Below are 18,149 nucleotides of genomic sequence, written 5' to 3'. Positions count from 1 at the left end.
TATGTCCACATTATCAAATTAAGTTTGTTTTACACAATTACGTAAAAAGAAAAAAAATATGAGGTGGTTGTGAGAAAAGTTCTTCAAACCGTAATAATGAACGTGCTAAGTGCAAAAAGGCAAATGTTGTATTAATATAGATTTCATTCGCAACGCGAATATCTAAATATAGGAATCCCAATATTAGCATTATAATAAATTTCAATTATAACCTACGAGAGCCGCATGTTCGTTTATGTATGTTATATATACAATATAAATGTTCTTTCAATCGCTAAAATTTTGGTCTAATTGCATAATACGAGTAATTCTATCTCTGATTAAGTAAATTAAACGTTAAGTGCAATCAATAATGTATAAGATAGGTTTCATGATCTGATATTTGAAGTGTGGAGAAATGGTTGATTTGGGGTTGGTGCCGCGTTCTTCGTTGATTCCCGGAATCAACCTTCGGAATCCCTTCGTTCCCGGAACCCGAAAGCCAAATTGAGTTTTATGATCGTTTCGTTGAGTTCAATTTTGAGCTTGCTTTACACAAACGAGAGATTACAAGAATGTGGAAATGAAGATAGTTACTTCGCCATACGCAACTCTAAGACTGAATTCGCTCAAATCAATTCTAGTACGACTGATCTCTTATAATACACATACCTTCTCATGTAATGGTACTTGAAGACCACTGCAATCACAAGTATGTTGGCCGTCACTGCGATCGCTATCACCGGCACGTAGAGGATGATCAGCAGATAGTTAGTGTCCCCGTTGAACTTGTCGTAGAAGTTCCACAAAATCTCGCTGAGATCCATCTCCATGCTCTCGTTGTAGGAAATGGACGAGAATGATCCGTTGTCATAGGTGAACTCGATTTTCGGCGAGGTCGCGATCATCGTCGACGCGGTTGTCGGCGAGGTACCGATTGCATTCATCCTCATTGTCGTGGAATCCACTGTCTCTGAACGATCTGTCCAGATCAAGAAAGAGATTCGCCAACCTCGGTTTGCGTATTTCACCGCTCAGCTACGTAAGCGGAAGGAACTTCCGTGGAGCATACAAAATGTATTCCGTTTTGGGACCACGTTTTAAATCAACAACGAAAACTCAACCGAAGTAGCACTGGTGCGGCCGACTATATGAGCAGCGTTCCAGAAGAAGTTGGAGAAAAAGTAACGGAAGAAGTCATGCATGAAACTTCCGTTACTCAGTTACTCCGGCTCTTCTTATTTGATGTAACTCAATTGTGTGGAAAAACGCGTCGGTGTGCACTCGAGCGACTTTTATCAGTGCTTGAAGCAGGAATAAGTTTCACGTGTTCAATTTTTTATGCCATATCAAGAAACAGGGGAGAGAGAGAGGGAAAGTGTGTCTCGCTATTGAATTAACCGACCGTCGTCGGAAGTGAAGTTCATGTAGAAGTGCGAAAATACGAACTCGTATATATTGCATCAGTCTCGTGAATTCTTCCACGTTAGATCATTAAGTCGTTGTTTGCTTTTTGTTATGTCGATACTGCTTCGTTAGACGAAAGCCGGGCAATCGTGTACGAAGGTGCGCGCAAGTACGGATGAGATTACAAAGCTATCGCTTGGATCTCGCGGTTAGCCGCGAGTTATAATTAGTGGATAATAAACATGTCTCGTCTTTCTCCTGTTAGTCCTCGACGAGATAAAGAGATGTTTTCGTGTCCAATTAAGGGTCCAATTAAGCTGCACTGATACCATAACGCACAAATGGCTAGCAGCGTTACAGGAAAGGTCGGTCTCGCGCGGAATATGTCGGATGTGAACTATGCGGGCGCGTATGTACACACACACACACACACACACACACATATCGCGATTTCAGTTACACGCATATATCTGTGCGAAGTGAAACGAGAAGTAAGGAAGTAGGGAAGACGGAAATAACGACGGGAAACAGAATGAGATGAACCTTATGTGCAATCGAAATCGAATTCCCGGCGAATCTGATTTTTTTTATCACTCTCTCCTATTAAAAGCGATGGCGCGTCAAGACGGCGCGACCGACGTCTCTCAAGTCTCGAGATAAATCTTCAAATGGATTCTTTCGAAATAGATCTCGTAGTGATCACGCATCGTGCAATTGATTCCGGCGACGCTATTATGAGCTGAGCGTTGTCGATATAATAGGATAGCATGAATACGATCGAGATTAAATCACTCCGCCGTATATGGCTGTATGACTTGTAAACGCGTGACACGCATACCTCACGCGTCAACGTCACTATCAGTTGAAAGCCATCAGCCATCTGAAAGACGTTAATAAGATTATAAAGAGATACCCGAGCACGTTACAAATATCAAACGGACATGAATTTTTTTCGGCTAGCAGTAACAATATTTCAAGCATCAATGATCGTGCTGTCATTTCCAAATCATTGCGCAAGTCAGTGCGCTTGAAAGAGGCGGGGAACCACCCTTTTAGGATCGCCCATTTTCCTTGACTTAATCGCGGATTAATGCACGAGACAGAAGGTGTACTCGTCGAAGATCGACGTTTATTTATCGCTCACGCGCTAGCTTTAAAGCTGCCTATCGTGCGCGCATTTAGTTCAGTCTTTGTTCGGTCTTTTGATGACATAACAGACCTTGTAGCATTAAAACAATTTAGAAACATAGAAATTAATTATACATTAGTAATTTGACAAGGATTTGATTAGAAGTTAGAGAAAGATTATTGAGAAAAATTTCATTGAAAATATATCATCGATATTTGCACATGTGCAAATGAATATTAATCATCAGTTATATACTTTATTTTTACTGATTCCCTATGAAAAGATTTTCTCATTTCAAAACACACACTACGGACTGTTTGAAATAACAATGTGAATAATTACTGAGTAAAGTAAATAAAGTAAAATAAATGGAGATATCTTATCAAAAGAATGCATCCGATAGAATATCAATGCGGAATATTCGTGTTTTATTACATGTTTTATATATAACACACTCGCTCCTTTTCTCCCTGTCTCTCTTCGACACTATGCGATATTTTTAGAGATATTGAAAGTCGGTACAATGTGATAAGTTACATCACCGTAAACCTCGTTTCTTTATCTCAATGTAATCCGGGTTTGCGAAATAAAAAATAATAATGGCCGCGATAAATCCAGATTAATATTTTCGCACAGGGACTGGAAGCCTTGTCGATTATTATCGATGATACGCCGTCGAAACTGTTCACACTGCCGTGATAATCAGCTAATAAATACTGCACACTGCGCTAATTAATGCAAACTCGCTGATTGAAATCGTTTTGATCTCGGCGAGATCTTTCGATGCTACAACGCGCACGACAGTTGTCGCGTTTCCACCGTTCGGGAAACGAAATACAATGCAAAGCAAAATACAACAAGGAAAAATCAAATTCCGCATGTCCGCGGTGATCAAAGTCCGAACTCACTGATATTACTCCGCTTTCGAATCCTTGCGTCGCCGACGACACAAAAACAATCGAATCACTGGTGCAATCGAACGAAATAAATTTTCGCCATAGCAGCTGCCAATCACAGTCCGTCGAGTCGCATCCCCCAGCGTAACGTAGAGAATACCCGTTACGGCATCACGGTATCGCATCGGCGTCGATTTTCACAATCACCCATGAACCTTCACTGCTCACATGTTCGTAACTTTTTCATTGATCGGTTCGCGGTGTGCATACTCGAGGAGCGATCGGATGCGATTTACCCGCGGCAGACCGAGAGGAAGAGGCGCGCGCGCGGATCGCTTGCGGCCGAAAAGTTGCGGATGCGGGTCTACGGCGAACTGATGAGAAGAATCGCAGCTCCCGCCGCCGGTCTTAAAGGCAACGTGAACCCCTCTCGCACACACGTTGACGGATCGCAGCGCGCGCTTGCGTCCTGCATCCCCTAGTTCGGGTACCTCCGCACACCGTCGCGCACCACCGCGCACCAAATGGGAAATCGCGCGTCAGGTTTCAGCGAACGACGCCGAAACGGCTATCGTCGCCGCACTGCAAACGCTTCCGAAACCTAGCATCAGCGGTTTCATAATCAAATATCAAAATGACAGAAAATTTAATTGAATTCAATGTATCCAGTTGTCAAGTAATTACGAGCGAATTCGTTACGAATCAAGATGAATATCAAGATGTTTGCAACACTTTTAACTTTGTATTTTGATTATTTTGATTATTTTGATTATTTAAAGTATATGTATACAAAAATTTAGATTTTTGTCATTAGTTTTTAATCATTTTTTCTTTTACTGGAGATAACAAAACATATATTTTTACAACAACACGTTTTAAAATACTTTTAGGTAGCAGAATGATGTCAAATAACATATTAATGACGTATTATTGACGTTAGAGCTTGAATTAAAATTGTGATTCTACTTTCAGCCTTACTATTCCGTACAATGCCTATTTTGATACTTTGGAACTTACACATACACACCGATCAAGTTCTTTTAATTCTATTTAACCTACCCGACATTTTTTTCCTATTTTCAACCTCACTATTCCACTCAATCATTTTGAAGCTTATAGTACAATTTTGATGCTAAAGAAAGGATATCATCAGAGACAAAGTAAGAGTAAATTGTGTCATTAGAATTAAATTTATTTTACTAACTTAGCTTCTACTGCGTTGTAGAATTCAAGATTTAACATGTGGCCAAACGTCACATTAAAACGTCATTAAAACATCATTTGACGTTATATTTACTGGATTTCAAAGTCGAATAACTTTTGATCCAGATTCTAAACCTATTTCAAGTTGCTTATGATTACTTTTTTAGGTGGAATATAAATTAATATCTATTTTTACAAAATTTGTTTATTATTTTTTAGATATGGGCAATACAGCCCCTTAAAAATATTGTGCTGAAAATATTTTCTTTTGGTCCTAGAAGAATCCTCTCTTGAGAGAATATAAGAGTATATATAAGAGTAAAGTCCTGTAGAATTCAGAGGATAATAAGATTATATATATATATATATATATATATATATATATATATATATATATATATATATATATGTGGTATCCGAAAATGTACAAAGTTGTAGAGTGTGCGAGCGTGTTCGTCGAGCGTGTTTAGATTTGCAGAGCGTGTTAAATTCCAGGAAATTGATTGAGACGAGCTCGTGAACAAGAGATCGAACTGATAGACACAAAGATGAAACGCAATTAGCCAACTTCTGACGCCTAAGAAAATTCGGCCAATAGGGACGCTACCCCCTAAATAGAATATAAGACGCAAGCGAAGCGCGAAACAGTAGTAGTTCTTCTTGAGTTCTCAGAAGTTCTTCAGCAGCATTAAAATAGCTTTCTGTAGCATTCCTCATTCTCTACGCTGTGTATCAATCTATTCTATTTGTGGTCTATTTCAAATATACTATCTAGTTTTATATACCACAATATTTTTAGTGAAAAATTTTAGTCAAAATGGAATTCACAGCCTCGATAAACTGTTTTCTCTATCCAATTAATATCACCGATTAAGAGTTTTGTCCAGGACTTTCTCAATTACAAATTTTGCGCGAAATACAAGTACATATAATATTCAGTGACCGCGTGAAAAAACTTAATGGTCGGTTTGCACGCAGTTTATGAAGTTAAAATAAATTTGAAAGAAAAAAAGAGACAGAGAGAGGCAGTATTTTCACAAAAGTAATACAATACACAATTCGATGGCGAAAAATTTTCAACAGAGAACTAACAGTAGGAAAATTACAGGCTCAGCGGGGCTTCCGAATAGGTCTGCGCGTCAGAGGATATGAAAGGGTGGAATATATTGTAGGCTGCAGCCAAATATTGTTACCTGTTACCGAAAGAAGCGTGGTGTTCTGCAGAACTAATATCCGACCGATCCGTTTGTTTTCTAATTAGGCATCCGCGCATTAGCGAAAAGCAAAGAATTCGGGATTATTAAACGTTAATTTGGAATGTGAGCCACTTAGATCTTCCGTTTTCAGTCTATTTACTCACGTTTCAGGACTAACCTCGCTGATGTATATTTCGCCAACGGCGCCTCGGTTCTACGATATTGAAATTTATAATCCTGCTTCATAGAAGTATCACACGAATGACACACCGCGGAATTTGTCGAAATGGAATTTGGCGAATTGAATATTTGAACGCGCCGCCGAGCGTGTAGTGTATCCGCGTCGGACATGACTGTAATCGGAGATGACGGTCGAAACTTTCCACCCGGACTTCCCCATTCAACGTGCGCCGGTATTACTCCGGCTGTCAGTGAGATTGATCGCCGAGGGTGCGAATCCTTCCTTTCTTCCTTCCTTGACTCAAATAAATCGAATGTCTCTTCCAATCCTCCTACTCCTAACGACATCTACGCCTTTCATCGTGTGTTCGCGAAGAGCAAAGAATATATGCAAATATTCCACCTTATCTCCCGCCGAGTACGTTCTCACATTGTCGTTCCAGTTTTAGGGGAGCTTCGTGTTTCCAAGAATTTTCGCAGCACAGGGAGATATATTCTCCTCGTGTCTCACAATTATCCACTTTGCAAACTTAAGTACGCTGAGCTCGGCGACCAAGGAAGAGGGGTTCAGGATTTTGCTAGGAACGTGATAGGATCTTGCGCGATTATCGCCATTATTCGAAGCAAATCACTAACTATGACCCTCAAAGGAGCAACAACGTTAACGTTTTCCTCTTTCTTTTTTACTCAGCATCCACTCTCGTTCGTTCCCGATCGAGAGTCACTATGATGTGCTCGAGGCTCGTGTTCCTGTACAGTATGTCCTCGTGAAAGGCCGAATTTCATGCGTATTTTGTTACAGGCAGACGCTCGTTCCTTCCGGCGTATCTGCAGCGTTTGATGTCAAAGATTAATCGGAACGAGACGAAAGCGTAACCTCCACACATATGTAGCTCTTTACCTTCTGCGCGATCGACGCGATGGATACCTTTTTCCCCATCCGACGCGTGTTGATTCACAAAGCCGCAAGGAAAGATAGGGACGGAATTAGCGAATCGATCGATCAAACGAACGATCGGTCGCTGAGGCGCAGCGGTGCGTCATTCACGGAAATTATGTTAGCTGTTGGCGGTGTGAAGAATCACTAAGTATGTAGTGATGCCAGAAGCTATCTGCGAAGAAAAAAGCGCAAAGAAATAAAGTTACAAAAACTAACGCGTCTCCGACATGCAGATTTATACTTTTAAAAATACAATATTCTTCATTTTCTTTTAACGTTTTGGACATAATAAACTTTGGGCAAATATTATTTAGCAGTTTATCATAATATGTATCATCTAATGGAAAAATTTAATGAGATATTATTCTCTTTGTATGTAGTTCACTCAACTTGATAAAAAAATTGAGTTAAACTTCTTACTCGTTACTACATTTAACAACTTATTTGGTTACTTTGTTATTTGGTTATTTAGTTACTTAGTTATTTGGTTACATGTTATTTGATTATTTGGTTACTTTGATTACTTATTTGGTTATTTTGTAAGATAATCAAATAAACATCATAATCAATTTTACTGAACACTTAACTCGTTTGACACAGACAAGAGATTGTAAAAATATCATAATTATGCTGAAAGAATTAAAACAATTAGTTCGCCATGTATAACCCAGACATCGAGTTCGCTCAATTCAATTCTAATTGTTCCGATTGGTCTTTCTTTATAGTGTATTTTTTTTTTAACATGAAAGGAATCAAGCTAAACAAAGATCAAATGTCTGTAGTATAGACCATTCTTTTTCCAATATAATTTTCCCAGTCATTCCTGAAGCGCTCAGTCTATGTACATAAGTCTATGCTCCGAATTGATGTTTGAGATGATTTTATGCACTATTGATACTGTTTCCAGCGCAAATCGATCTACCGGAACTTATTATCAGGAAGCGCATCAGGAAGATTTCGCGAATGGAAATTTGCCGTGATACCGTAATTAATGAAATCAAGATAATAGCGTTGTTTGAATATACGATAAGATAACAAAGATAATTATGAAGTAAGTACGTCGGAAGCACAGATAATTACTTAAGTACTGATAACAAGTTCCGGTATTTTGGAGATTGTTCGCATGAATAATAGATCTCGTTTCAAAGAGAAGGCGACGCGCGTGTCTTCTGTCAAGATTTAAATAATATAGATTGCTCTCGAGGCACTCTCTGGCATTTTCGTAACATTAGCATTTCCTATCTTTACTGCGCCATATAAAAAGCTCCGGTATTTTGGCGGGAAGATCGATTCATGCCATTCTTTCTGGGACTCACCGAAAGGAGCAAAGGAAGATCGATGCGTATAAGCCCGAAAACAGCAAAAAAATTCACTTGATACAGCTGAAAGTACGTTGCAGCGTCCACGCTGCAATCCTGTAACTATTTAAAGATCGCTTAATATATTCATTAATACAAGAAAGAGATGTATTAAGAAAAAAAATGCATTTAACACTGTTATTCTCTCGAAAATTTAAATTTTGTACCAAGACTGTCGCGGTGACTCTCCTTTTTTGCATTGCGTGATTGGAGATATCTGCAAGTCTATCAAAATATTCTTCGTAAAAAAAAGAATCAGCTGGCTAGAATAAACTCATAAAAAAGATAGCTTCAATTCTTCGTGTATTATTTTAAATCCTTTTAATTCGATAATTATTCAAAGACATAATGAGATATAAATGAGGGAGTCTATAAATATTTTCGTAGCTCAGTGCAAAAACGAGTAGGTATGTTTCCGCGTGACACTTCTCGCCGATTAGAATCGCACAGTCGGGAGAGACGGAAACAGCAAAGAAGTACACTCGATGTAATTAACCCTTCGACAGCAGTGACATTTGATTACGCGATAACGAGATAGGGGCATCAACATACAAAAGGCGGCGCAACAGTGTTACCGCAGTTAATTATGTCTATCGGCTCTGTCCACTTAACCGATTAAATATTTAAGAAGAAGAAAAAAAATAGAATCGGTAGTATCACCAGCGAGAACGTCAGCGATAGTTGTTGATTCAACTTATTAATTTCAATTTAATCAAGTAGGGTGGTTTAATCGATCGATAAATAAATTATTAGTCGCACAGTTTTCCAGATTTTGTAATTAATCGTTTAGTAGCTTAACACTACTGTAAACTTCGCTGTGAAAGATACACACCTCGCGTCGTGTGTATCTTTCATTTTTCGATAACTTAAAATATTAATTAAATCAACGTAACGGCGCCAAGTTGAAATAAATGAGAAAGAGAGAATGTGAGAGAAAGAAAGGAGAAGGGAGATATTGAAATTAAAATAAAACGAATGCGTAAAACTGATGCGAAGCTAACTACTTTCTACTTTAAGTTAGATCCCAATATTTACTGCTACTGTTGAGAACCTAAGATGCACGTCATGTATACTATAGATTTTCTATAGTATATAGAACTATAGATTTTCAGTATTAACAGTGAATATCGGAATGTAGCTTTTACCTGCGCGCTACTGCGTTTCGCGACAATAGCTGATGACGGCGAGAAGGTGATCTTTCCAACGCGATTAGCCTTTGAGACAAAAATGAGAATGATCATTCACGTGGTCGGGACGAATTCCGCGGGATGATGCATCAACCACTACCTGCGCCGAGATCGAGTGACAGACAGTAGTGATGAGCAGAAGATTCGTCGCACAAGCGGACACCATCATCATCTCCCTCGTAATTAAAAAAGTTGACAACCCGTGGTGTTCGTTCATTGTGTAGAGACGCGTCAGGGTGTTAAAGGATCCACCAGCGATCCATAGCAGAAGCTGTAGTGCATACACTGAATTTATCAGCTCTGTGGCGTTGACGAGACACGAGTGCAGCCACCATACCTCCTGCAAGCGCAGCTGCCTGGCCGATCGATCCACGACCATAATTTTGCCATCTACTTTAAACATGCAGCATCGTATAAGAGAATTTATTTTCAGATTACATTGACCAACACTAAATCTGCTTTAAGATTTAATAAATTATTTCTTACGGATTTTTAGCTATTAAACATGAATCTAGACGCAAAATATCTATATTACGTCAGAATTTTGAAAAACCTGTCATAAAAGGTTAGGTTAAATTAAGCATCTTTTATAGTTGATTTTTCGAAATCTTGACATTACAGAGACATTTTGCATCCATTTGTATTCAACAATCAAAAATTTATAAAAAATGACTTATCAAGTCTTAAGGCAAATAAAAAGATCATTTTTTGTTGTTCCGTGTTATCTTTTAATTATTGGTGAGAATGATCGCTCTTCTTGAGACTAAAAAAAGCGTGATAGTAGTTCATAAAACTGGGTATGAGAATTATTAACTTCAGAGCGGCGATCGTGTAACTTTTTTTTCGGAACGAAAATGTAGTAGAAAATAAAAAGTGCATGGTGTATAAAATGCATTGATTCTTTTAAAATTTCATTTAAAATTTAATTTTATATTTGTATAAAACCTAAAACCTGTGTAAAACCTAAAAATCTCTACAATGTTTCAGTTAATATTTTACTATTGATTTAATTTTATAGTCTAAATTCCTACAACGGATCGTTAATCGGATTAGATTCGCATTCAATAGTGATAATTGATTCAATAGCGATGTATGCAATAAAATTTTCGTAACTATGAGAAATAGTTCATTTTATTTAATTTTTTTTTCAGTACAATAATGTGATCGCGTTACAGTTGAATTACGTGTTAGAAGCTCGTCTGTGTTAAAAGCACAAATGGAGCTAACGATCCAATACGTTTGTTTAACAAGGAATATATCTTCTAAATTGGCTTACCGAAAAATCTAGTTATTCAACTAAATATGATAGATCAAAGCCAGTTATTTAGTAGCCACGATCCTTTCAGCTATCCTGCCTTCACCGGACAAGCAGCATGGCAAAGGGCGCGTGTATGCGGGATTGAGAGTAAATGTCAGTGATAACAGGCGGGCGAATGTTCGCACAAAGAGAGGTACAAGATAACCTCGAAGCGAGAGCGATTGAAGGATTTGCTTTTGACAGAGCAGTAATTCTACTCACGAACGACAGGTACGAAAAATTGATGTAAAGAAATTCATATTTTAAGTAAATCTTTTAGATTTTGTAATTTCTTAAATAATGACGAGAATGCAGATGAACGACATCCAAGAAAATGTTTATCAATAAATCAGTAATTATTAATAAATCAGCCATTGACGCACGAACTCCGCTGCAAGGCACAAGAAGCGTGTCGCTTTTTGCGATTGACTCACCTTCGGGCAGCAGCAATATTTCACAAAGCCGATGAAATCTCTCACGTAAAAGGAATGACAGGCTAATAAATCTCAATAGTTGCATCGACAGCGTTGTGTTGATAACGGCATAAGTTACGCCATTGAATAATGTGTCTTTGGGTTCACAACTATAATAAACAAAGTTTTTAAATTACAGTGGAGTCATCTTTACCAATCTAACACCACTTAATAAAAAAATATCGAAATAGAAGTTTCGCTGTTCTCGCGGCGATAATTTTCTGTGCCGAACGAGATGCAACGCCGGAATCATTTAGCGCTGAGTGTGCGAGTGCAGAAGCCCTCTCGACTTGCGTGTGATTTAGGAGTGTAGTCAATCTTCAATTAATTTACTTGTATTCTTGGCAATACCTTCATTGTCACGTCACAATTTGATAGCAAGTGAGATATTTCGTGGATCGCCGGTTGATCGATCAGAGTCCGGTTAAGAGCAGCGAACAGAGTAGTAAAAAGTTGAGAGAGAACTGCGACTCATTTAATCGTCGTTTCGATGGTCGGTCTAATTTGTACGTTTAGATTAAGCGATTTGACACGCGACGATTGGTTGCTTTTTAACCGGGCGATTGATATTCGCGAGGTTTTTATAATTTTAGCGATTGATATTCGCGAGGTTTTTATAATTTTAGCGTTTTATTTAAAATTCCGCTTCGAAATCGGTGGAATTTTTTATGTTGCGAATTAAAACATTTGGTCTGCGGGTGTAGAAAACGAAAATAAATCGAAATTTTAACATAATCCTTAATTTAAAGATATTTCACAAAGCAATTTTAATATTAGAAGGAATAAGTGAGACAAAACGTTATATATTACACATCGAGAAATCACCTTCACGTGATGCTAGCAAGTGCTGTGTTGACTGTTTAGTCTGCCGCACGACATTCGTGAGAGAAACGGGATAGGGGTGTTATGTTTCCCCCTTGCGTAAATGACCGAAAGAAACTTTAGGTTAGGAACGTATCTTCTTCTGTCCAATGGAAAAATTTTTTCTAATAGGAGAATTCTCCCACTGAACAAGACGTTTCAAAACACACAAAAAGAACGGGCAACTTTTCTGTTTACAATTGTACACACTGTACATGAACTCGTGATAAACTAGTTTTTTTGTAGATTACGTTAGAGGTCAAGCAACTAATAATTCCACTGCTGTCCGATTAGCTGCGATACTTAACAAGTTACAAACCATGATACTTCTTATAATAATCTTTATAATTTAAATGTGTGTGTGCAATTAAGTTTATTTCTCCGTTATTACAGGAGCAATACTTAAACTGAAAACTTTTTCTTTGTAGTATGTAAGGAAGATATTAGAAAAATTTATTACCCTCCAGCCTTGGCCTCGTATACAAAGTTTCGAGGCATTTCTCTCGAAAGTTTCGAGAGTAAATACAGATGTAAGAAATAATAGAAAAGAAGCAAATAATGGGAAAGAATGCTTTGTCACGTTAGCAGTAAGAACGTAATAAAAGGTAGAAAATCTGTTTTAAGTAGCAATTCCCGAAGAACTATTTAAGCATGACAGATATTACGCACTAATCGTTAAAAGGGGATTACATTTAAATGTGTGTTTTTACAATCGCATAAAATCGTGCAATTTATCGTTAACTATTATTTCCTCCACGGAGAGAATTTAATTGCTACAACCACATTCTTTATGGTTAAAACAAATTCGTGCGAATTTAAGTTAAATAAATATTGCATTAAAAATTGCTGTTGTTATATGCCCAACTGTACAGTTCTCATAGCTAAAGTTCTTATGATATGTATGTTCAATTAGTATATATATAATTGCCTTAATTAAAAGAATATTCCTATCTATAATATTATGGTCTGCAGAAAAATAACATCATTATCTTTTACAGTAACTATATTTTTACGGTAAACATATAGTAACCAAATGATATCTCTATATAAGAAGTTTAATTAGATGAACTATTTTTAGTGAAACATAAAAGATTCGGAAATTTCAGTTGAAATGATCAGAATTCAGTTTAAATTATCAAGATTTCAAGCAAATTTCAACAGAAATCTGATAATTTGAATCGGAATTTTTTTGGTCGTTCATATTTCATTAGAAATTGATTTATTCAACTTTTTTCACTGTCATTCTAAAAGCTCATCTAAAAAGCGTCAATACTCACAGAAACGTCAAGTATCCAGCTATCGACCAAAACACCATAATAACGAACGGTAAAATCCAGCTGATATAATGGATCTTGTAAGACTTTACTTGCTCCTTGTACTTTGTGGCTCGATCGAAGATGCGTAACTGCGTGAGAGCGGCTCTTATTTTCCAGCTGTACCAGAAGGTCAACACGATGTCGGTCAAAACGCTAATGTATGTGAGGCCCGTTCTCGCAATGGTAAGCGCCAACAGCCGCCGTCCTAACACATCCTCCTTTGCAAGTACGCAAAAATTCATCACGCAAATAGCCGTATATAATAACACGAAGAAGGTCGTATAAACGACACTGTATTTTATCGTTTTGATATCGTCCTCACTGACGATGTAGAATCCACATCCGAAAAATCTCGCGATATGCAATAGCGGTCGTATGTCACTCAAAGTCGCCATCGTACCATTGATCCCGACGGTTCATACGAAATAAATAGAAAACAGAGAACGTTTGCTTTTCTACAGGTAAAAGAAAAAAAAGTTTATAACGAAGAAACGGAACACATAGCGAAACTGACGACGATAATATGCTTCGAGGAAACTAGCGGAATACGACACAGTATCAGTCGGCTATTCTCATTTAAATGCCTCTTCTTTAGTATATTATCCTTTCTTTTCTTTAGTATAGGTCTTTATTTCGCTTTTAATGAGATTCTTGAAGTACGCTTGGGAGAGACACGAAGCTCTGTGAAACTGGGTTGGAGAAATCACGTCTACATAAGGACTCTGGAGTACACGCTTTAAACAATGTAAAGATCTGACGAGCGTATGTACGTTGTAACAATGTAAAGATTCATAAGGCAGGATATCTTACGTATTTTTCCATTTAAAAATGAGATATCAATTGAGATACAAAAACGCCACTTTCATTCCCTCCGTAGTAAAATATAGATATTTTGAATATGTGATGTTTTATATATATATATATGCTTGTGTGCTGAGAAGCGCGTAATATTTACACAGTAAATATAAATTCAAAACGCGAGCGAAATCCGCGCGGTCCACAAAATTAAACTATCTTCGCAAAAAACTTTATGAAAAAAGAAAAAAGAATCAATTGTTTTCGCTACTCTCTTTCCTTCACTAAAACAAGTGACGAGCCGAACGAGACGAACGTTTCACTCGAACATGAAACAATCCTCATGCTGATAACACTCACGTCGCGATAAAAAGTGGCCCGTCCTAAATTACAGCACTTCAGTACCGAAACTCGACCTAAGTGACGTCCGATCCGTCAAACGAAGGGTCTAAATCGCCGAATAATTGCGAATCATGGAAGAGACTACTCTAACTACCGTGAGTGCTGACGATTATATGCGGCATCGCGTCCACCGTCGACACGACCGTCCTACTGTCGGACCGCAAACTAAGTTCTTCCACTTAGTGCGGCTTTAACGGCGATGTCGGTAAGATAAATGAAGAATGTGTACGTGTGTACATGTGTGTGTTTGGCGCATGACACTTCCGGTATGTCACGTACCGATATCAATCCACCGGTGACGCAGTGTAAATATTAACGTAACGGGCGCGTTAGAAAAAGAGAGCAATTAACATCGGGCTGGACGTCCCGGGTGCGTCCCGTACTCAAAAATTGACGGCGTAGCAAAATAACGTTCCAGTCATCGCAGTTGACCGCTTTCCATTGCGGTGATACGACGTCTTCTTTCCCTGCGTGACTGGCGGGAAAGTCCATCTGCGGGAAAAACACAATGAAAAACTAATCGACACAATCGCGTAGAATTGACGAGTGCGAGTGTCAAGTGTCGACACGTTCTCCCGGTCTTGGCGGCACAATTAGATGCTAACTGCTTTGAGATTAACGATCCGCATAGGATAATGATAAAAAAGGAGGAAAAGAAGATTACATCAGTTTATACACATTGTTGAGGGGTACGGGGATACGCGAATAGCGACAATGTAATAACAATACGTCGAGTCACGAGTAAACCATCATCATACACCATTAATTCTCTCCTAAAAAAATGTAGAATTAAAAAAATTACATGATACAGAGTAAGTCAATAAAAGCCACCACAAACCTCGGTACAAAATTTAAATTTAAATTTATGAGAGGATAATAATCATTTAAAAATATTATCTTATTTTTAGCGAAATCTTATATTGTAAGTACAATATTCTTAGAGTTAGAGAAATTTTGTTTTTTATTTATGGTACACAAGTCTTGTTCTTAATAGAAATTTATTTTAGTGAGAGATATGTTCTGCTTCAAATAAACATTCATCTTGACTCAAAAAAAAAAGTTAAAATAATGTCTGACAGATTTTCTAGTAAATTTGTTTAAAAGAGGAATATTCTTTCAGCAAGAATTTTTGGATATCTGAGAGATATTTTGAATATCCTATTAAAAATATTTCATTCAAAGTTAGCTTTAGGTTTTAAAAGGACAGTAGACATTTTTCTTTAATTTTTATTACTTCTATCATATAATGGTATTCTGTATCGACGTGAATGTGTCTTTGTACGCGAAAAAAGTAGTTTAGAATATTAATAATACTAGTACTAAAAAAAACAAAATTTAGGGGATTAATAAATGGCAATTTCATAAGGAGAGTTTCTGTATGTAAAAGCTATGCACATTACATTGTAACTTAATATCGAGGTGTGTGGAACGCGGGACGGGCCCCTCAAAAGGACATCGTGACATCGAACAAACAGAATGTCACTTAACTTCTCCACCTGTGATATATGGCATAGATAAACAGTGGGCGTAGCGTGGGTCATTAGTTTCTGAGAACTAATGAAAATACTTTACTTGTATAAAACACTCTAGAGAGTTGTTCAATACTCGTTAAAAAGTTTTTTCGCTACAGGTTCTCCACCTAATATAAAATTGATTTTTTTCCGAAGTAAAAACGTTTTGTTTCCATTTATTTAATATTGACATCCCGTAGTTTAGCAATATTTTATACAAAATGCATAATCGCAGAGAAACGTACAAATCTGAGGCAATAAAGAAAGACGAAATATAAAAAGCAGAAGGCAAATATACATAAAACTATGCATTGATTTTTTTACCTTTACGAGAAGAAGATGTGACACTATCTTTCTTACTAATGATTAGCAAAGTAGGTCTTCAAAGTAATAAAATCCTACATTACGATATATCAAAGATACTGGTGGATAAATCTATATGTAAATTTTAAACGACCTCATTTTTCAGTCGCTCGCGCGATAACGATCCATGCCCTATTCTACATACTTAAACAGCAAATATGCAGGATAGGAAAAAATATACACTCGTCGTCATTGAAATATTATATTATCGCAAAAATATGTAAACTTTCACATATACACTGGAAATTCTGAAATTACGTTGTTTGCAGAAATAAAAATAATAATCAAGTTAATCGTTATCATGAGTTATATCGGTAGTATGAATTTTTGGTTACGCATGTCTATTAACAATATTTTAATATACAAGAAATTAGATTTCATAGTGGATATTAACATCACTGTCTATTTTAATTCTGTTCTGCAAAGGTATCATGTTTCAACAATAACCATTCTGGCTTCAACAGGAATGATCTAAAATCAGTATTAATATATTTATTTTATTCATTAGGATTATAGTTATCAGTTCACAGAGGCTTACCGCAAATTTCAAAACCATTATTTATTTATTTATTTTACAAGCTCGAGTTTTTAGTGGAAAAATTGAATTTGATTTTCTATAACTCCCATTTTGCAAAATATTGAATTTTTCAAAATCTGCTATGGACAGATGACCCTAATAAATAAAAAAAAATATATATATATAATAGTATATAAATAGTATATAAATAATATATAATAGTACTAATTCAGATCATTCTTGTTGAGGCTAGAATGGTTACCGTTAAAACATAATTCTTTTACAGAACAAAATTGAAATAGACACAGTGATGTTAATATTCCATTATAAAATGCCATAAAATCTAATTTTTTGTACTAAAATATATTGTTATAAAATACATACAAAAAGTTCATACTTCTATTAATTTACAACTTTTTTATAATTCTCCAATCTAAATATTACTCCTACAATGATCCTATAATCTTTTAATAAATACTATAACTATATATATTTGTTTGATAAAAAGAATTCTGGCCGAACTGTTATTATTAGCTGTAATAGCTAGAAAGTTTTGTGATTATTTTTAAACTGTTAAAGAATATATCGGTCGTATTCGGAAACGTATTTTTCAATCATGAATATTTCGTATCGGAAGTTTAAGCCACCAACAAGGTTATCGTAAGTACGAGATTTCGCTGAAAGGTAAGTCAATAATGTGTTTAGTGTGTGCGTGCTATCGTGATGATCGTATGCCTGATGATTAGTAATCAACATGCTCAATTATTACTCCCGTGTCGCACACATCGTGATTCAGAATCCCGTAATTTAACGAAATGTTAATGTAGCAATACGACATGAAAATAGGAAAAATTTTGGAATTTTATGCAAATTATTTCTCTGCGAATCTCAAGATACTTTCTTTTAGCGTATGGATAAAGTTTTCTTTAGGTTGAGCTTAGGTAGGCTAAGCTTTGTAAGAATAATACGGAAAGATACGAAAAGGTATGTATAGAATGTTCCAGGCTTCTTGAGAAATCTTTCGGTGGATTCCCGAGATAATTCAGAGTTAACTTTCTTTCAACAGGAGTTTGGGGCAGAGAGAGAGAGAGAGAGAGAGAGAGAGAGAGAGAGAGAGAGAGAGAGAGAGAGAGAGAGAG

The 18,149-nt window shown here is 36.8% G+C and overlaps 1 protein-coding gene across 1 annotated transcript in view; it reads right to left on the bottom strand.

Annotated features, from left to right (window-relative positions):
- The window catches only part of LOC116854101, a 59,047-nt gene extending 44,200 nt beyond the window's left edge, over window positions 1-14,847 (bottom strand). The window contains exons 1-6 of the mRNA XM_032835688.1: window positions 13,384-14,847; window positions 11,207-11,355; window positions 9,576-9,865; window positions 9,434-9,502; window positions 8,248-8,345; window positions 652-867 (exon numbers count right to left, since the gene is read on the bottom strand). Coding sequence (XP_032691579.1) covers window positions 652-867; window positions 8,248-8,345; window positions 9,434-9,502; window positions 9,576-9,865; window positions 11,207-11,355; window positions 13,384-13,817 — 1,256 coding nt within the window. The 5' untranslated portion in view covers window positions 13,818-14,847. The remainder of the gene's footprint in view (window positions 1-651; window positions 868-8,247; window positions 8,346-9,433; window positions 9,503-9,575; window positions 9,866-11,206; window positions 11,356-13,383) is intronic.
- Window positions 14,848-18,149: the final 3,302 nt, after the last annotated feature.

The sequence above is a fragment of the Odontomachus brunneus genome, unplaced genomic scaffold (assembly GCF_010583005.1).
Source record: "Odontomachus brunneus isolate Ranch 3 - 2012 unplaced genomic scaffold, Obru_v1 Obru_scaffold_008, whole genome shotgun sequence".
Lineage (NCBI taxonomy): Eukaryota > Metazoa > Arthropoda > Insecta > Hymenoptera > Formicidae > Odontomachus > Odontomachus brunneus.
Note: the sequence above shows the minus strand (reverse complement) of the source record. Positions and strands in the feature narration are given on the sequence as shown.